Source organism: Equus asinus, chromosome 2 (genome assembly GCF_041296235.1).
Source record: "Equus asinus isolate D_3611 breed Donkey chromosome 2, EquAss-T2T_v2, whole genome shotgun sequence".
NCBI classification, from domain to species: domain Eukaryota; kingdom Metazoa; phylum Chordata; class Mammalia; order Perissodactyla; family Equidae; genus Equus; species Equus asinus.
The window spans coordinates 165447332-165468614 of NC_091791.1; the positions used below are offsets into that span (position 1 = coordinate 165447332).

The following is a 21283-nucleotide window of genomic DNA, read 5'->3' on the forward strand; positions in this document are numbered from 1 at the left end:
AAAATATTCTATAACTTATAAAAAGACCATATCTAGGACCTGGGAAAACAAACCATGGGGCAATTAAGGAAACTCCAATGATCAAAAATTAAACTTTATACCAATATATGCAAAGCAACTATAAGTCTTTTGAAGACTGCATCTAGGCTGATAACCCCAGTAATTTATGCTTCATTGAAATAAATGATAAGCAATACCTATTCCTAATTACCTCATGGAAGAAGTGTCTCATCTGAGCCATTTTGGTTTTGAAGCGCTTTAGTTTTTGATGAATCCTCTTATCCTTCTCTAGCTGGGAGATGGTAGCCCATTCACAGTGCAGATAGGAGCTGAAGGGGATGGAAATAGCCAGTTATGGTGTGAGAAACGGAATTGGTGGGCTAATGTTTAGGAGTCGGAGATTAGCCAGAAGCAGACATAATGAGTACATGCTTAAATGAGGAGACAGTCTCTTAGGTCAGTGCTTCTTAAACCTGAATTTGCACACAAACCACCTGGTCTGGGGTTGGCTTGAAAGTTCACATTTCTAGGAAGCACCCAAATGATGCTAATTCTGCTGGTCCACAGATCACACTTTGACTAGCAAGGTCTTAATGACAGACTAAGGTATAGAGGATCACAAGGGATTTGATTATCAGGAACCACCCTTACCCCACCTTCTTGCAGGGAAATATTAAGAGTCATATCAATTCCTGAACTTCTCTTTGAAAAGCCATTTTCCTTACTGAAAACAATTTGGACTGGAAGACTATAAAAAATGGACATATTTCCACCCAGAATCGACTATACAGGAGAACTTTTTACAACCACGTGGAGTTTGGGGTGAAAAGCTTTTTACATAGATCACATACTAGTTCTTGTACTTGACAAAGAATTCTTCTGCTTCAGTATATTGTCCAGAAGGAAGCTGAGAAGAAAGAAATTATAGTTAGTAATACCTTATTTTTCAAAGAAAGAACCTTTAATTTTAACCACACATGGTAGAGTTTCATACCAATGCTACCAGAACACATTATTGACTGAGGGATTAAAGAACTAATCTGGTACTTCAATACTAGAGGCCTGATAGCTGGAGAAAGTAAGCTTTTTCCCATTTTAAACAGGTAAGTGAAAGAAGAGGCATTAAGACAGTTCCTACTTTCTAGCTAACTTTCCCCACCATTTCTCCTGACTATACCGTATCAAGATATCCTGACATCCAAAGGTGCTCAATGAATAAAGCCTGTGAATGGAGCAGTATGCGCTGACATCAAAGATAGAGGCCTCACCTCCTTCTTCACAATCCGCATAGAAAGCACTTTGTCAACAATGGCTGCATCTTCTTCACTGGGATTCTCCTGTAGCAAAAGACGCAGTCAGTCAACAGAGATTGTGAGCAGCAGGACAAACCTCCCTAAGTGCTTAAGTTCTCAGCTTACCACAAAGAACTGCATGGAAGGCAAAGTCTCGCCATCTGGTTCCTGCACTGGTTCAGGGAGGATAGGCTCAGTTTTTATTGGACCAGTGACATCTACTTCTTCTTCTTCTTCATCATCTGTGATCTTTATATCCAGATCCTCTGTATATTTTTTTCGCTTAACTTGGCGGTTTGAGCGTCTCTTCTGTAAAGGCAAAAATGATTAAAGTAACTGCTTAGTCTCTCAAAGACAAAACCTTTGAAACTATTTGCCTGTTGTCATATAGATTTTACTCCAAAATCCCTATGAAAAATCAAACCAGCAGATGACAAAGAGCTTATTTGTCAAACTATGTGATGTTAAACCATGTAACTTATTCTGTGCACTAAATATTTATTAATTTGCTGTATTGTTTTACCAAAGAACCAGAATCCACCTGAAGGAAACCTGGGTACTATTGCCAAGAAGCTCTGCGAAATTGAAATAGGACTCTCAATCTGCACAGTGCAATGTACTGCACACCAGGAGCAAACCTGAAGAGCAAAGGTGCAAGAATATTTTGTGTCTAATTTTGTTTCTTTGTGTTAGTTCTAAAGTTTTTTTGTTTTAATAAATAGAATCATACTATACATATTCTTCTGCTGCTTACTTTTTCAGTTAACAATATTTCTTAGAGGTAATTTCCATATCAATATATTTTAGATTGACCTTATTCTTTCAAGTGGTTGAGTAAAACATTTTTTAATTAAGTAATTTAAGTAATACTTGGAGTCATGATAAAACACTGGGAAGAAAGAAGAGACAAAATTTTTATTTTTCAATTATGATTATATCCCTGGAAAACCCAAAAGAATCAAATGAATTATTAGAAGCAGAACTACTGAAACTGAGCAAACTTGCTTGGCATAAAATTAATTTTTAGGGGGCTGGCCCCATAGCCAAGTGGTTAATTCGTGCACTCTGCTTCGGAGGCCCAGGGTTTTGCTGGTTCGGATCCTGGGCGTGGACACAGCACTGCTCATCAAGCCATGCTGAGGCAGCATGCCACATGCCACAACTGGAAGGACCCACAACTAAAAATACACAACTATGTACCAGGGGGCATTGGGGAGAAAAAGGAAAAATGAAATCTTTAAAAAAAAGATTAATTTTTAAAAGTCAATAACACTCTTATATTGACTCAGTCAGAAAGTATAATGAGAGAAAAGATTGTATTTATGAAAACAAAAAGACTATCTAAAAGATTAAATTTAGTAAGAAATATATAAAATCTATATGAAGAAAACTTTAAAATGCTGTAGGAGTACATAAGAAGTGTTTACTGAACAAACAGTAAAATATACTTGTTCTGGAATAAGAAGACTTAATTTTCCCTAATTACATCTATTTGACCAAACAAAATTACTAAAACTTTTTAATTAGATAAGCTGATTCTAAAATTCAAATGGACAAACAGACATCTAAGAACAATCAGAAACAATATGAAAAAGTATACTGGGCCTTACCAAGTATTAAGGACAACATAAATCTATACTAATTAACACAGCTTGGTACCTCTCCAAAAAGAGATAAACAGGTCAATGAAACAGTGTCCAAATACAGACTAAAACACTTATGTGGATTTAGAACATGGTAAAAATAGCACTTCTAATCAGTGAGGAAAAAGTGGATTATTCTATAAATGAGATTGGAAACAAATGGCTAGCCATCTAAAGGATGAAAGAAACAAAATGATAACAGGATCAGACTTAAAATTTTTTTTAAAAGACATAAAATTTCTAAAAGAAAATGTGGAAGAATTTTTTATAATCCTGGAGTAGGGAAGGTGTTTTTAATAAACTGGCTCATCAATTTGACCTTGTAAAAAATTTTAAGATATCTACATAATAGAATCCATTATGAACAAAATCGAGACAAATAATAAACCGAGGGGGAAAACGCCATGATATATATGCTAAGCATAAAAAGTTCTTTTGAATAACCAAGCAAAAGATCAATAACACAACAGAAATATGGGCAAATGACATGAATAGAAAAAAACCACAAATGAACAAAAAAACCGCACACAAATGGCTTTTAAATGTAAAAAGACACTCACGCTCAAAATAATTATAACTAAAAACTAAACTGAGATACCAATTTTTTTGTACCTAACAGACTGGCAAAAATCAGAAAGTTTGGCCAGATATTTGAAATAGGAACTCACACAGTGTTGGTGAGAGTGCACAGGGGCAGGACCTCTCTAGAAGAAAACTTGATAATATCCTTTGATCCAGCAATTCCACTTCAAAGATATTACCCAACAGATAAATCTGCACATGTACAAATCTCTGTAGCATTACTTGTGGTAACAGAAGACCAAAGAAAATCTAAATGCCCACCAACAGAGGATTGGTTAAACTAATTTTGATGATAGTCAAAAAATGGAAAACCACAGAACTATTTAAAAAGAATGTGGTAGGGTCAGCGCCATGGCATAGTGGTTAAGTTCAGTGCACTCTGCTTCAACAGCCGATTCACAGGATTGGATCCCGGGTGTGGACCTACACGACTCGTCAGCCATGCTGTGAAGGTATCCCACATACTAAATAGAAGAAGACTGGCTCAGATGTTAGCTCAAAGCTAATCTTCCTCAGCAAAAAAAATAAAAGAAAGAATGGGGTAGACTGACAACATCAAATGTTGAAGTTGTAGAACTGTAGAACTGGAACTCTCATAACTGGTGGACATGTACAATCGCTTTGGAAGCTGGCAGATTCTTATAAAGTTATATGTTTCTATGTTTAACCTCCCTATGGTCTATCAATTCCATTCCTGGGGATTTAGCTATAAGAAATGAAAAGCTAGATCCACCAAATACTTGTTCTAAGGCTGTTCACTGCAGCCTTACTCATAATAGCTCCAAACAGGAAATAATCCAATTGTCCATTAATAGGAGAATGGATAAACATTGTCATATATTCATAAAATAAAATATTTCCCAAGAAAAAAAAGAATAAACTACTGATACATTCAACAACATGAATGAATCTCAAAAAACATTATGCTGAAAGAAGTGAGACCCAAGAGTACATACTATATGATTGCATTTACAGGAAGTTCAAGAAGAGACTAAGTTAATCATGGTAATAGAGATGCGAACAATGGTTGCCTACGGTGGGAGTGGGTGGACTAACTGGAAGAAGGTATGAGGGAACTTTCTGGGGTGATGGAACATGGGACTTCATTAAACAACCTATTTTTGTGTATCTTTTAAAATTTTCTTAACAAAAAAGAGGGTGGGGGAAATAAAGGGCTAGGTCTACCTTTTCTGATAAAGAACAACCCTCAAGATGTATTGATGGGGAAAAAAATCAGTACAGAAGAGTAGGAATGAAATACCAATATTAATTGGAAGTAAAAGTAGCGCGCTCATGAATGTAAAGAATATGTCTGGAAGGATACACAAAAAAACAGTAACAGAGATTACCTCTAAGGAAAAGAACTAGGGAACTGTGAGGCTCGGGTCTAGATTGGGAGATTTAGTGTCTACTTTTTTGTACTGTCATAATTTTTCTCATACATATATATATATAAGAAATATATATATACTTTAACCTAAAAAACAAAAAGATAAATGTTCAAGGGGTTGAAAAAACTCACACAGTTCTAAAGAACAAAAATGAATGTAAAGGAATCATAACCAGTTACCTTCAACCCCTCTCCTCAGATACTCTTAAAAATTTCTTATGTATCCTTCCAGGAAAAAAAATGGAGGCACACACATGTATGCACGTATGTATACACGTGTACACACACACACATACACACACTTTTAGAAGTTATTAAAGAGATATTCTATACACTATTATACATCTACCGTTTTTCATTTAATATGGAGTTTTCCACATTAGCATACCCTACTCTACTTCAGTGTTTTCAATTGTCATTTCATATCCTACTGCATGGATTTTCATAATTTTTATTTAACAATTTCTCCACCAATGGACTTTAAATGTTTGGACATTTTTGCTATTGTAAATACTGCTGTAATACATGCATCACTGCATGCTTTCAAGAATATATTCATAAGGTAGTTTCCGGGGTACACAATCATGGAGTCAAAGGGCATTAACATTTTAAATCTTGCTACATATTGAAACACTGACTTGCCAAAAACATTGTCTCAATACTCCCACCAACTGTGTATAAAGTGCCTGTATCTTAAGTCCATTGCCACTTAAGTCCATTATCATTTGTTATGGGTTGTACACTGTGTTCCCTCAAATTCTTATGTTGAAGCCCTAATTCCTACTACCTCAGAATGAGACTGTATTTGGAGAGAGGCCCTTTAAAGAGGTGAATAAGATAAAACAAGGCCATTAGGGTAGACCCTAATTCAATTTGATTGGTGTTCTTAAAAGAAGAGGAAATTTGGACACAGAGAAAGACACCAGAGATGTATGCACTAAGGAAAGACCATGTAGGGACACAGCAAGGAGATGGTCACCTGCAAGCCAAGGAGAGGTCTCAGAGGTAACCAAACCTGATGACCCCTTGATCTTGGACTTCTAGCATTCAGAACTGTGAGAAAATAAATTTCTGTTGTTAAAGCCATCTAATCTGTGCTATTTTGTTATGGCAGCCCTAGCAAACTAATACACAGCTTTTAAATTTTACTAATCTATTTCTTGTATTATAAAAATTTGCCTTCAGTTTGTTTTTTGATTATTTAACAAATAGTTTAATCCTTTATTTCATTTATTTAACAAACATATATAACTCTTACTATACTCTCTTATCACAAGTTAAGCACTGTTCTATGTTTACATTTAATCTTCCTAACAACTCTACTTGGTAGGTATGATTATGAGCATTTTAGAGATGAGGAAATTGAGGCACCAAGAGGTAAAGTAAACTAGGCTGAAGTGACAATGTTAGTAAATAGCAGAGTTAAGATGAGAATCCATGAAATCTTGTTCCAGAGTGTGCTCTTAACCACTATGCTGTTTATGGAATTTTTTTGTTGTTATACATGCATAATTCTTCTTTTCTGCTTTTTCTCCCCAAATCCCCCCCAGTAGTTGTGTATTATAGTTGTGGGTCCTTCTAGTTGTGCCATGTGGGATGGCACCTCAGCATGGCCTAATGAGCACTGATGTCTGCGCCCAGGATTTGAACCGGCAAAACCCTGGGCCGCCAAAGTGGAGTGTGAGAACTTAATCACTTGGCCATGGGGCTGGCCCCATACATGCATAATTTTTATGCAGTTCAATGTATCAATCTTTCCCTTTATGAATTCTGAATTTTAATACTCTCTTTAGACAGATCTACTCTACCGAATAATTATAAAACAAACCTTTCCATGTTCTATAGAAGGTTCATGATATCTATTTTTACATTTAGACCTCTGATTAAAGTAGAATTTGTGTTTAAGGAATGACACAAGAAATCAGTTTTATTTATTTTTTCTTAAATGGCCAGCCAGTTGTCCTAATATAATTTATTAAATAATCTTTAAAATAGCATTTTAAGGGCCGGCCCCGTGGCCAAGTGGTTAAGCTCGTGTGCTCCACTTCGGTGGCCCGGGGTTTCGCTGGTTCGAATCCCAGGCGCAGACATGGCATGGCTCATCAAGCCATGCTGAGGTGGCATCCCATATGCCACACCTAGAAGGACCCACAACTAAAAATATACATAACTATGTACTGGGGGGCTTTGGGGAGAAAAAGGAAAAATAAAATCTTTAAAAAAAAATAGCATTTTAAGTCATACACTAAATTGTTGTAACTATTTGAATTTATTTCTAGGCCCTACTATCTTTTATTAATCTGTTATTTCTTATTTCAAACTCTTGATAATTATTGTTTCATAATATACTCTGACGTCTGTTAAATGTAGTTTTTGCCTCATTTTCCTTTTCAAAAATGTCTTGGCTATTCTCACAGCTTAATTTCCCCCAGGAGAAGCCAAGTATCAGTTTGTCAATGTTTTAAATGTAACTTAAGAAAGAGGGGAGGCGTTTATAAGAATTAATAGCTAAAAAAGGGACTTAAGATTCATTTGGTCCAAACCTCCATTTACAAATGAGGAATTCAGACACAACTAAGCATAAACTGGCTAGGCCCACAGAGCTGCTTAGAAGTACCAGGGGTCTCCTGAATCTTAATACCAGGTTCTTTCTATGGTTGGAAACTGCAGCCAAAGATGGAACGGTAAGGGAAGAATCAGAGACAGAAGACTAAAGTTCTTCTGGTCCAGCTTCTTTTATTCTCTTCCAATGTCTCTCATCTTCAAAAGGTAGGAAAAAAACATGGTGCTTAAGCACCTCAGTTCAGAGAGTCAGAATCCTGAAGTGTAGAAAAGGTAAGGCTAAAGGGATAGCTGGACAGTTCCAAGAGAAACCAAAGCACAGACACAGCCACGACAACAATCATACAACATGATTTCATTTTTGCTTAGTTTTTGAAACACAAGAATTTGAGGAAAATGGGTATTGCTATTTTTATACTAATATGTTTTTGCCTAAAAAGACAAAAATTTAAAAGATATGATCATGACCAGATCTACCTCGTTTACCTTTTAGGCCTATCTCTGGTTTAGAAAAAATGTTGAAATGTGCATAGGCTTATAGACTCTCAGTCTCTATTTCCTAGTTTATCTGTCAGAATTAACATGAATTTTCTACTAAGTTCTTTAGGGATCCTTTTACCTGAATGCTGCTTTCTTCATCTTCCCGGGGTGACTGTGCAGGCATGACTTCCACATCTGAATTATCAGATGAGGTATTACGCTTTCTCTTCTTACCCACCACAGGAGTGATGGTACTAAAAAGGAAAAACCAAATTCATTTTCAGTGAGGGCAAGGAAAATTTAGGAGTAAGAAAATATAATTAATCAAAACCATCACATATGAAGCTTCCAGACAGAAGTGTTTAGATCTTCAGTCTGTGGGACACATAACTATTGAGTATGGTATTTGAAAAAAAAAGATATTGGGGTTTCTAAACCACAGGCTGACCTTTACACCACATTTCACAAATCCTTGCTACCACTGTATTCACAAATACTTGAAGGAAGATAGCATGTGATAGCAGAATGAATACTGGACTAAGAATTACAAGGCCTCATTTTAGTCCCAGTTGTCATTAGCTGGGTATTAGCTTCCTTATTTGTAAATGGTGATGGTATTTGTAATACCTGGCTTGACAGTTGTTGAGGATCAAATAAAATAATAGATATGAAACTTGTTTTTTAAAACCTGAAAAATCCTGTACAAATATAAAGAATTGGTATAATTACACCAAAAAGCCTAAAGAATCCCAGGGAGTAGAAGCTACGGAGAAAGGAGTGAAGCTACAAGACGTGGAAGGGAAAGAGAGGACACTCAGTTGTGACAAGAATTATGTGGCAAGCCTCAGTTCTGTCAACACTGCTTAAGGCTGACAGTGATGGATGAAATCTTCTTCAGTTCACAGATGAGATGCAAGAACAAGGCAGCTGTGTCTCCAGCAGCTCTCCTTTACAGGTATGGGTGGAAGGAGGGTAGTGAAAAATCTTTCAGACTACAGTGATACAAAATCAGGAAGAATATATAAAAACATAGTCATAGCTTTTAAATGTAACCTCCAACACAATGATTGGCTATCTTTCCTACGCCTTAATGTTTCTCTTTCAAACTATGAAAGTTTGCAAATTTCTGTTTAACAAATCATACAAGCATTTGGACAGAGAAAAGAAAGGCCTTATCTTCTATGACAGATAGACCACCTTGAACTATGTTGCTGCTAAATACAAGTAGTTCCTCTCAAAACTAGTTTAAACTGAGTGCACTGCCCTCAAATGTGCCATCAAAATAACAACGGGTGGTACTCACTTTAGTTTACTCTTGCCCTTGGTTTTGGAGGTACCAGATGTTTTGCTCTTCTTTGGCTTTTCTTCCTTGAGCCTCTCCCCACTGCTCTTCTTCCTGCGTTTCTTTTCACCTTCTTCCTCTGGCCGAACGCTGGGCAGCTCATCCTCATTCAGGACTCGAGGTATGTTCTGCTCACCCCGGGCACGGGCCCTAGCAATGGCCTCTGCTACAATCCGATTTGCTTTCTCTTGCTTCTTCTGGTGCTCCAGCCTGCGGTTTTCCTCCATTCCCGTCTTGCCCCCACTATGGGGAGCAGAGCTTGCTGGTGAGGACAGAGCTGCCACTTCACTGGCACTTAGAACTTTAACTACTGAGAGCCCAGAAGAGGCCCCTTGAGAAGAGCCAGCCTATAGAAATAAAGACACTAAAATTTCAACATGCTTATAACTAAATGGCCTAATAAAACCCAGCTCTGAAGCAGGTAGGCTAGAAACTTTAGTCATCTAATTCCTCATGAACCAGACTCAGACCAAGTCTTAGCGAACCTAGACACATTTAAAAAAAAGTGTTTTTTGGTGGGAAGGAGGTGAGAAAACGCAAGAATTGTGCCAAATTAAACTTCAATATCCCTTAGCCATGCTCCTAATGTGAATACCCATCTCCAATATTCTAGAAAAATTTCAAACAACAGAGCGAATACTGGTCTCCTGGCTAAAAGTAAAAAAATTCAAATTCGACTCTTAGCCTACCTTTATCTCCCTGGGGGCATAGGAGGAATGATAATCACTTGACTTCTTTAAGTCTATTCTTAAGACTATTTCTTAATCTTTCAAATGAGAGGCTATTTCGAATCATTTTTATTTCACAAGAATATTAGGAAAAGATTGGAAATGAAACAGTCCAAAGATAAGTACCAGATAAACCATCTCTTATCCCAAGCCCAACAATAACCCTCAAATCTTTTCATGATATAATTAAAACCAGGTTTCCATGGGTGAAAGAAATAGAAGTCTGCATCTCAGCTCAGAGTTATGAATCTAGAGCAGCCCCAGATTCATCAGTGAGTGGTTGCTGAGGGTAAGAGCAAAGGACTAAGAGGTCTGTTTTTGTTCCTAACTGTGTAAATCTCACCTGTGGCTGCAGCACCACCTTGAGTGGTACCGAAAGTCTTTGTCCTGGGCTCTGTCCTGGTCCCATTATCTGAGCCTGCTGCACAGAGGAAAGAGTCACTGGCTGGGCTGAGGGTGGTTGCTGGGGCTGCGGCTGTGATGACGGAGGCTGTGGTACAATCTGGATTTTCTGCTGTGGCTGCTGCACCTGCAGCTGGATAGTTACTACTTTGGCAGGCTGCCCCTGGGCATTCTTGGCTTGAGTGAGGGCTGCCAGCTGGTTACCCTGTAACACTATCTTGCCTGGTAGACTCCCTAGCACGACATGCCGGTGTCCTTGGGGACCTCCAGACTGTGGCTGCTGGAGGACCAGGGTGATGCGTTTCGATTCACCCTAGAATGAAGAAAGGAAATTGCAAGAGGGGTACAACATTAAAGAATGGTATATCCTTAAATATCTAATAGTCTTCCTCATCCTAGAGTCATAAAAACTGAGGGTCAGAAGACAAAATACAATTCATTTTGTTCATCCTCCTATCTGTCCTAGTAGAATCTTTTCTATAACACCTCTGGCCAGTGGGTATCAAGCCTACTTTTGGAAAACGCCTGATGGGAGATTCGCTATCTTCTAAGGCAGTCATTCCATTTTTTGGAAATCTATTAGAACAAAAGTCTTTATACTGAACTGAAATCTGCCTCCTTACAGCTTCTTTCCACTGGTCCTACTGATCTTAATACTGCCCCCCTGCCCCCAGACTCTTTTGGCCCTTTATTCAGAGGCTACAGCCTCTACTCCCAAGAAAGAAACTAGTTTTTTCACTGGGCAGAGTCAGAGGAGGACAATCTTGGTAATAAGAACAGAGGAAAGATACACATAGCTTCTATAAGTCTTGGAAATATAAACAAATATATTTTTTCAAAAATGATTCTTCGTTCCCATAGCATCCTATATTTCTCATAAAACCTTATATCATACATCATTGTGAATTCTTGTTTAATGTCTGTCTTTCCTGGCAGACTGTGAGCTCTGCAAGGACAGGGACTGTGCTGTCTTGTTTGGCACAGTATAAACATGTAGTAAGAGCTCAAAAAATATGTTAATGCTAACTGTCTCCACCTGGTAAGTGATAAGTATGTGGCTGTCAACACTAACTGATAAAAAGCAAAGATGGAATTTTAACAGGATTTCCTAGAGATAGCTCTCATGGGCTCTCTCACACACAGTTGCTGGGCCCTCTACTAAACCACAATTCACCTCCCCCTTTCACTCAAGTCACCTGGGTAGGTGTAGAGGTCAGAGTAACTGCAGGCTTCAGTGGGGGCCCTGTGGCCCCAGGGTTTCCAGCAGGAGCTGAACCCTTAACTGGCTGTAGGACCAGCTGCTTTACTGGTCGGCTGGGCTGGACAATGCGCTGAACAGTAGCCTGGTTCCCAGGGACCTTGGCGGCCAACACTGTATTACCAGAGACAATGGAAACACCCGGTCGAAGGGGAGTGCCGGTTAGCACTTTGGTAAAAGTGACTTTTCCACCATTGGCTGTGCCAGCCACCAGGGGCTGAGCTGTGCTGGTGATACCTTGGGCCTGAATTTGTGCCACATGGGCACCAGTGACTGAGGAGCTTGGTGGGGCCTTAAGGATAACAATCTTAGGGGCTGACTGAGGTGGTTGCCCTGCAGCACTACTGGAGGAGACAGCTGTGGCAGAGACACCCATGAAAGGATTCCCTTGGCTCAGGATCTCCTGGTTCTTGGAGACCTGCAAAAGTCCTGATGTTGACGTCGATGTCTGTAAGACAGGTTGGGCTGGCTGCTCCTGGCTGACAGGCTGAGTGGTATAATCATGCAAGGTTAAAGATTCTGGAGCTGGAGCTGTTGATTCTTTGGGAAGTTCTGTGGGGGCTGTTTCCTCTGGTGGGGGGACCAGGTCACTTGCTGATGTATTCCCCACATCACCACCTCCACCATCCTGGTTCATCTGATCCAAGGAATCCAGAGAGCTTGGCAGTCCAAGGGCTTCCTCAATGGGGTCTTGTGTGACCTGGTTGAAACTGTCATCAGTCAGAGAGTCCAGGCCAAACAAATTTGGGTCATCGAACAGATCCATGATGGGGTCTGCCATCTTGGGAAAGCAATGCAGGGTACTTCCCCAATGTCTAGGGAGGGAAGGGGAGGGGGGGTACTGGCTCTCCCCTCCCCTCCCCTATTAAGAAAAAAATGTACACAATGGAAGAAGACTATTCTTCAGGTAAAGAGGCAAGAAACAAGTGCATGTCAGATTGTCCTGACCTTCATGGAGCAAGATGCCTAGGTCTTCAGAGGAAGATGGTGGAACTCCTGTTGTGGAAAGACAAATGAAAAATAAGCAAAGTAGGTGACCACAAGGAAAATTTCTCCTTCTTAGGTACTACTCTTAATATCAAATAGCATCAAAATAATGAGAGAAGAGGGGAAATATGAGGTAATCTGAGGACAGAGACACGGCAGAAAGAACACTCACATTTCTGCTTCAAAACTAAAACTAAAAAAGAAAAAAAGAAGTAAACCAACTCTACTTTTGGCCTCTTACTCCTACACACTCTGAACTTTCTGGCTGTCAAGATCATTCAGCTGTCTCTGTCCATTTCTTTTTACAATTATCATTCTTAGGTAGAGATCTAGAAATTTAATATTCATTCATCTTCTACCTCAGGTTCTTAAGCTGCCAGAACTTAACCGTATACCAGCAGCATTTCAGTGAATATAGATAAAGGTTTTTGGATATGATGTATTTTAGATAGTTTTACTTACTACTGGCAAAAACAACCACCTTTAACCAAGCTCATAGTACAAACTTGCTAAGCTTACAGTATAATTTTACCCAGAAAGTTTCACAAACTTTATTCTTGTTAATCTGTAGTAACCTTTATTCAATTAATCTGTACATAGTATTTCTATTCTGAAGTCCCCTCCCCATCTCTCATATTTAAGATCAAAAACTCCCTTTGAAAAAGATTCAAAGAAAGTTTATCTTCCCAACATTCCCTCTCATCACTTCCTATATATACCCTACATTCTAGTCTAACTAGACTACACAGTTCCCTTAATGTGATTACTATCTGCAAGACTTTGCCTATTATGCTGTAGCTTCTACCTGCAACAGACTACCCTGACTCCCAAACGTCTGTCCCAGCTGAAATCTTTCCCACCCTCAAAGGTCTTCTACTCCATAAACCAAGCCCTGAACCTCTGGTCCCTTTAACAACAGAGCAATTTGTGATGACTTGGTCCCTTAACCTTTAAATACCACAGCATTGTTTGCACCTTATTTGAAAGCACTTATGTTTAATATTTTACTAAAATGGTTAAGTCTCTTGTCCATATCATCTGAAGGCTTAAATGGTTCCTTTGTGCAAATTATAAAAAGCTGCCTGCTCCTCAAGATGCTTGTCTGCCATCTGCTGGAAAATTGTCATACTAAACATATTATTGATGATAATAATGAATATGTGCAATGCACACCCTGTACGATCCTGCACGGTAGCCCAGCTCCTCTCCCCAAGAGAGAAAAAGTTCCTGGATGGTAGGGACCACATCTTATTTATCTGTGGATTCCTAAAGAACCAAGAGGATATCACATCCACAGTAGCTGCTCAAAAAAATACTTAATGACTTAATATACTTGCCTGCAGTATCTGGAATGAACGAACCATTCAGCTCTCATAGAAACTAAATGGTATTCCCTGATTCTGAGACGAGATAGTACAAAGCTTCCCATCTTGAAAAATTGTCCTACAAATAACTGAAAGTATGTTAACCAAATTCACATCTGGGGCTTTAAATCCATGAAAATGCTAGAAAAAGGAAAAACTAAGACAAGCAATTCTAAGTACTTCATCATATAATTACACTATATGAAAAAGTAGTATCTGTTCTTTGTATATGACGTCAAAATTAGACAATCCAGGGAAGCCCTACTTGATAAGACCATTTCTCCTAACTTTTAGAAGACACTAGAGAAGAAATTTGTCAGTGACACAGTACAGACTTGACTGAAGAAGGCTTTACCACGTAACTCCCAAAGTACTTTTTTGCTTCCTTAACCCATTCCAGTTATCCTTATAAAACAAAATAATGTGGGTAAATATCCCAGAAACTCAGACATAGATAAAAAGAACAAACTCATCAGTAGTTGGCATATCAGTCAAAATTACAAAGTATACATGGCACCTCCAACAATGTTAAACAAGATCTTCCTTGCTTCAGTAATTGTACACCTTTCACATCTCACCCAGGATCCATATCACTTCCCACTCCTGGCTAAACTATTCTACCAACTCATTCCAGCCTATCCTATCTAATACCTGTCCCAAAGTTATTCAAAATGGCAATCAGAAAAGTTATGGATGTTTCTTGATTTAATGAAAATCTACTCAATAATTTTATAAATTTTCTCAAAACCACCATCAACTTTTTTCTAGTTATGCCCTACACTGCAATCGATTATCTTTCATCTCCTATTCACTGTCAGACAAGTTACACTATCTATCTAACAGTTAGGTGTCATATAAAAACTACAGTGAAAGTTTCTACTAACTAGAAATTTATGCTGATAATAGTCTATAACCTGCTTTATTCCATGGAGTATCTTGTCCTTTCCATGACTCCTTGCTATTTATTCACCCAAATGCTCTTTCTTCCCGCCACAGCAGCCCAATCTCAGACAGAAAGAGACCTCATTTTTTAATGGGAAAAACAAGGCTAACAGTTTCTGATATTTCCTTACCTGTATATGACTCAAGTATAAGTTTTTAAAGGTCAATGCATTTATCATTTATCCCTCTTCCTAATGTTTGGGCCAAATTTTTGCTTCTTCTAGTTCAGTCTGGGCCCAATAATTTAAAAACCTCACCATCAACTTAATGCCATACCACTGAGTTTCACTATTTCTTAGTCCCATCCCATCAACTCACCTCTACTGACCTAGTTCATCTTGTACTTATTTTTTAAATCCTAGTCTCCTGCTTCTTTTCTAGTTTCCATCTTTAAGTTGTCCTTGACTCTCAAAAGATTTAACCTTCTCTCAACATACCTCCAACTCTCTTCACCCCACCTTCTATTTCTACTTGCAGGTCATCTTGATTGTATCTACATCTGGCCTATTCTACCAAACTCATTTATCCCGTAACTTCTCTTTCTATGGTTCAAATCCTGGTCATAAAACTATATAGATGTTAAGCATTCAAAAATATGAAGAATTCAGATATCCCTAAGCAAAGCAACTGCCTAGATAAAGAAATCATACCAAACTTTTATCATATTAAGAAAGAAAGCCAGTCTTGGCCTACCATTGCCCAAAAGAGAAACACATATTTATGCTCAAAAGGAAAGACACAGTTTTATGGTTGCACTTAATTATTTTCCATAATTTCAAACCAACGACCAGAATAATGACAGAAACCATATAGGGGTGGGAATTGGGGAGAAATGGAACAAACTAGTAAGTGAAGGTTAAAACCCAAGGCCACCCATCTAAAATCTCCAAATAACAAGCCAGTTAAATACTTCATATAATAGCCTTTCATCTCACCTCCCTCTTAAAGGGGGAACTACTCCTTTGCCTCAGGGTAAGTATAAATGGATCTTGTTCTGCAACCTTACTACCTCTAATGTAGTTCTTCTTGGGTTTTTTGGAATCTAGAGTCTCAACTCTTCCATTCTTATTTTACATGTCTTCTCACTCTTGACCATTTCAATAACAACTTGTCTAATCATAAAGGACTTTGTTTTATTCTACTCTACACTTTTCCATCTCAATCTCCCCATACCTTTCAAAGAGCAGTGATTCTCAACTGGGGTGGGGGATGGAAGGTATGTAAGGTTTGAAAATGTGTATTCAATGCCATAACTTTATATTTATCAAATGGAAAAGGAAAATATATCTCATTGTTTAAGTTATTTATATTCAATAAAACTGGACAAAACCTTCTTGGCCAGTAAAGATCTGTAAAAGACAACACAGGCGGTTGGAGGGGCAGAAAAAGCATTTCTAGTTTGGAAGGGTTATCAACATCTCTGGTGGGATAAAATTTCTTATGGTCTCTCAAAAGGGAGTTTATCATAGTTTATTGTTTATGACGGATGAGAAATACTGAAACAGAGATTATTCCAGTTTCTAATAGATAAAATTATATAAACCACACTATAGACATCTAGTCACCATTTACAGATTCCTCTGTACTGCCCATCCTCTTAGAAGATAATGAACAAATGTCATATTGACAAATACTGGATTTTCTTTGTAATATGCACTTTTAGAAAGTACTACCCATGCCCTCTTAACCTCCAACTGCTCGAAGATTCAGAAAAGAACAAACTATTTTACTTCAAAGTATAAATCTTGTTATTGGAAACTGTATCCTTTCAAGAAGATCAGCTGCAGACAGACATAAACACATGTAACAGAAACACAAGATGGGTAGAAGCTGCTTAATTTAAATGAGAAATCCCTTGAAAATAAAATAATCAGAGGCCTAAAATGAAAATCATCAACATAATTTTAAAAGAGAAGGATTTTAAAACTGCACCATGGAGACATTTGTGAGACCCAAAGGGTCTCTAATCTTATAAAGAAATGGGAAATAAACATTCAAGGTGAATGAAATCACAATTTAGGGTCAGCAAGGGATCAGGATGGAAAGACACAGACCATAAGAAATACAGCTATTAACTTGGAGACACTCAAGAGATTTCCCAAGATTGAGATCCTAGGCCATTTTCCCTATCTTCACCATTCTCATTGCCAAATGTGTGGCTACTCTGTTTCCGTTTTCCCAGTTACTGAAGGAAAAAGCACTCACACCTCAGTCAGGGGTATGGACATTTAGGGGCAAACATGGCTGGTGAATTGAGCCCTTCTGAATAAACAGGGAAAGCAAAATAGGTAACTATGAAAGCTAAAAGCATGTACGTATGTTCAGGGGCAAAGGAGAAACAACAGAAATTAGGTACTCAAAGAGGAGAAGGAAAGGGGTAAGGTAAGGAAGTGAGGGGTTGATGGAGAGGGAAACGCGACTGGGGGTGGGGGTGGCGGGACCCGGGGACATTACCTGCTCATACTGCCGGGGTTGGTGCCAGCAAGGCCCATATAGCAAAGGCGAGGTATTTCTGGCAACTGGCGCCCCAAAAATGGACATGAGGTACATGCACTTGAGGGAGGGAGCTACTGGGGTGCCCTCCAGGGCGGGGATGGCCAAGACGGGAAGATGCGGGGGGAGGGGGGGTGTGGATGCCCGGGTGGGAGCAATGTTAGGGCGGAAGCTACAGGCTGGAAGGCCCGACAAGCCCTGAAGGAGAAAAGGAGCTGTGCCTCACCCCAGCTGGATAAGAGAGGTGCCTTTACCTGCAGCGGCCGTGGGGGGCCGGTTCGCCCCTCTCGCTGTCTCTCCAGCACCAGTTCCCCCTCCTCCTGCGCAACCTAACATAATGCTCCTGCCCGCCCCACGTCCTCATTGGCTAAACCCCACTGCCACTCACCAGAAGCGCAAAGACGCAAAACAGCGCAAGGGGAGGGACTAGACAGAACTTCCCCCCCCCCCCCCCCCCCCGCCACCACGGGTTAGGTTGAGAGCGCACGGAGAGGCCTATCCGGTTTCTAGGGCCCAGGCGAAGCCTGCAGCTTGCTTGAAAAAAAGGGGCCTGGCCAGAGGAACGGTCTGTTGCTGCGGGGAAACTACTAGGGGGATTAAATTCCCTACCACCTACACTGTATTCTGCACACCAAAGAGCATAAACTCAGGAGGGAAGGTTCCACACTAGGCCAACTCCACCTCCCTCTCAATCCTCTGCCTTCTAGCAGCCCTGTCAACCCCTGTGCTGCAGTGTCTAGACCTTATCCCATTACCCACTAAAAGGGGACAACCCTCCCTCCACCATGGGATTGAGTCTGCCTAGTTGCTGGAATATGGGGCCTTTTACTCTTAAAACATAAAGCACTCTTTCTGCCACAACTCATAATGCTGGTTTGCATTCCTGACACTCCAATCCCTGGGCAACAGTATCTCTTTCTAGAAAGTAATCTCAGGGGCCGTGTAACAATTCCCAACTTCCTCCCCTCCAAAACACACACCCACTCCTCAACCCCAACCTCGGTCTTCGGGCCCCCTCTCGACTTCTCTTGAAACAGCCCATTTTACATATTGGCCAGTGCCCACTTTGCAATGCCACTTGAGACCACCTAATTCCCAAGGAGACTAATCAACCCCTGAATTGTTATGCAAGCTTAAATCCTCCAAAGTAAACTGTTATTAAAAACAGCTTCTTACCTCCTGACCACTAGTTTCCCCTGAAATGTAACCATCCTCAACACTGAAATCCTGTTTTCTGTACTCTAGGACACAAATGAGGAATAAGATCAACTTGGCCTTAGATCTATTTTTAAAGATCCTAGCATTACCACTATTGCTAGGAACATCCAATTGCCACTCCTGTAAACAGCAATACTGTTTTCCCATTCACTCAGGCTCAAAACCTCAAAGGTGTCTCTGAAACTTTCTCCTGTATCCACCATCCGATCAGTTGCCAAGCCCCACTGACTCTCTTGCCATATATCACAGTTTGATTTTGGAGCTGGCCAAGACTTAGGCAGTCATATCAAGTCAGCCCTCTTGTACACACGAGAAAACTGAGGCTTAGAGAGTTGAGTGATTCAACTATGAAACTAAGAGGCAAAGTTAGGATTCATATGTCTGACCCCTCTATTTCTGCTGCCATCTCTTTATTTATGCAGTTGCTTATGTAAAAGAAAGCCTCATAACTGATCTTTCCCCTTACAAATCCATTCCGCTACCAGATTAATTTCCTAAAACACAGTTTAGTCAAATCAGCCTCCTAGGTAAAAACTTTCAAAGATTCCCCGTTACTTAAGATAAAAATCTTAAGACCACATTTTGCCTTTCCATTCTTATTTCCCACTATTTTTCTACATATACACTTATATGCTAGCCAAAAAAAAGACAACTTACTATTATCATATATTTTTTTCTCATCTGGCCTAGCCAATGCTGTTGCCTTCAAATTATACACCGTATGTATTTCATTTCTTTGCCTTACCAAAATCTTACTTATTCTCTAAGATCTACATCAAATGCCTCTTCATAATCTGAATATTTATTGAGCATATGATATACCAAGTAATGTGGTAGTATTAGAGAACCAAAGATGAATAAGACATAATCTCTATCCTCAAAGAACTCACAACAGGGGCTGGCCCTGTGGCTGAGCAGTTAAGTTCGCACGCTCTGCTTCGGCGGCGCACAGTTTCACTGGTTTGGATCCTGGGCACAGACGTAGCACCACTCATCAAGCCATGCTGAGGCAGCGTCCCACATGCCACAAGTAGAAGGACCCAGAACTAAAATATACAACTGTGTACTGGGGGGGCTTTGAGGAGAAGAAGGAAAAATTTAAAAGAAAAACCAAAAAATCACAACTGACAACAAGTAGGAGTATATTTGCGTATACATGTGGGGAGAGGGTGAAGAGTAGGGACTATAACAATAGTGACATATGTAATCAATTATAATACAAGGTGATATGTGCAATGAAATAAGCAGGGGGCAATTACAGGAACACAGATGAAAGGGACTTGACTTAGGAGGAAAAGTTATCAAGGAAGGAGTTTCTTAACAGATGAGGAGGAAGTAACGAGGGAAGGTAAGGTGAGCTACAAGAAAGGGGTATTCAGGCAGCGGGGACAGTTAAGAGATAAGGCAAAACAAAGCAGAGCAATGAGAAAGAGCATGAGACGTGTAGAGGAAACAAGTGGTTTTGTAGTTCAGCCTTGCCAAAGTGTAAGTCACAAAGAAAAAATTAGAGGGAGATGAGATTGAAGGGATAGGTAGGGGCCAGACCCTCCAAGGAGGGCCTTGAATGCCACGTTAAAGCACTTTCTTATAGGGAGATGAGGAGCCACTGAAACATGGAATGACACAATCAGAAGTGTATTTTGGTTAACTAACTCTGGCTGTTGGATAGAGAATAGACTTGGGGGAAGAGGAGGCAGAGGACACAGAAGCAAGTTAGGAGGCTACTGTTGTAGTCCAGAAAAGAGTTGTATAGTGGATATTGGCTAATTCTTTTTCTGCTCAGCAACCAAAAGGCCCCTTCTTGTATTGGGGGAATAGCTCAAAATAAGAGTCTTCTTTGGGAGGCTGGATCTTACCTCCCTTTAGAGCCGGGGTGGGGAGAGGCGGGGATTGGAGTGGGCTTCCACCTCCTCTTCCTAGCACAGACAAAGTACACACGTGACCTAGGCTAGTTTAAGTGGACACTCCTGTGGAGAACTTCGACTTTGCAGAGGTAACCAACCAGTCAGACAATATTCAGCAATGGCAGACACTAGCGTTCTCCTGTGGCATCCTAAACAGACTGTTCAGTGGCATGACCTTGGCCATGTTCTCTTAGACATATTCTCCAAGTCTCTAACCTCCCTTGGTTTCCTTTGTTTTCTAAACCACATTCTCTAGCATTCCCACTGATTTTGTGAGCCATACAGTATCCTCTCAATAAATTTCCTTTCTGCTTTAGTTAGCCAAAAGATGATTTCTGTTGTTTGCAACCAACAATCCTAACAAGATGATTAGGGCCTGAATCATAGCAATGTGGTTCAAAAGGTAATGATGAGAAGGAAGGGAGAGAGCCAAGTAATACTTAGGGGATAAAAGTCAGTAGAATCTGGAGTTCAGAGGGAAAGATGAGTTCAGCAATGTTGAGTTTAAGCTGCCTATAGCAATTAAGCAGTGATATTCAATAGGAGGTTGGGATGTATAAATCTAAAAGTTGGCTTGGTGATAGATTTAGAGTTATTAGTATCTAAATGGTAGTTTTTTGTTTGTTTGTTTGTTTGTTAGAGGAAGATCAGCCCTGAGCTAACTGCCGCCAATCCTCCTCTTTTTGCTGAGGAAAG

General features: G+C 39.7%; 1 protein-coding gene across 10 annotated transcripts in view; it reads right to left on the bottom strand.

Annotated features, from left to right (window-relative positions):
- Window positions 1-21283, bottom strand: part of CHD8 (chromodomain helicase DNA binding protein 8) — a 57964-nt gene that overhangs the window by 26605 nt on the left and 10076 nt on the right. For 5 of the 10 annotated variants that reach the window (XM_070504018.1, XM_014844421.3, XM_014844422.3 and 2 more), the window contains 8 exons: window positions 11618-12675; window positions 10363-10734; window positions 9253-9638; window positions 8089-8203; window positions 1419-1601; window positions 1269-1337; window positions 852-907; window positions 212-329 (listed from right to left, as the gene is read on the bottom strand). In XM_070504018.1, the coding sequence (XP_070360119.1) occupies window positions 212-329; window positions 852-907; window positions 1269-1337; window positions 1419-1601; window positions 8089-8203; window positions 9253-9638; window positions 10363-10734; window positions 11618-12460 (2142 nt within the window). In that variant the 5' untranslated portion in view covers window positions 12461-12675. Of the gene's footprint in view, window positions 1-211; window positions 330-851; window positions 908-1268; window positions 1338-1418; window positions 1602-8088; window positions 8204-9252; window positions 9639-10362; window positions 10735-11617; window positions 12676-17719; window positions 17832-21283 lie in introns of those variants that run through there. The other 5 variants (XM_070504021.1, XM_070504019.1, XM_014844423.3 and 2 more) reach the window with 3 other exon arrangements.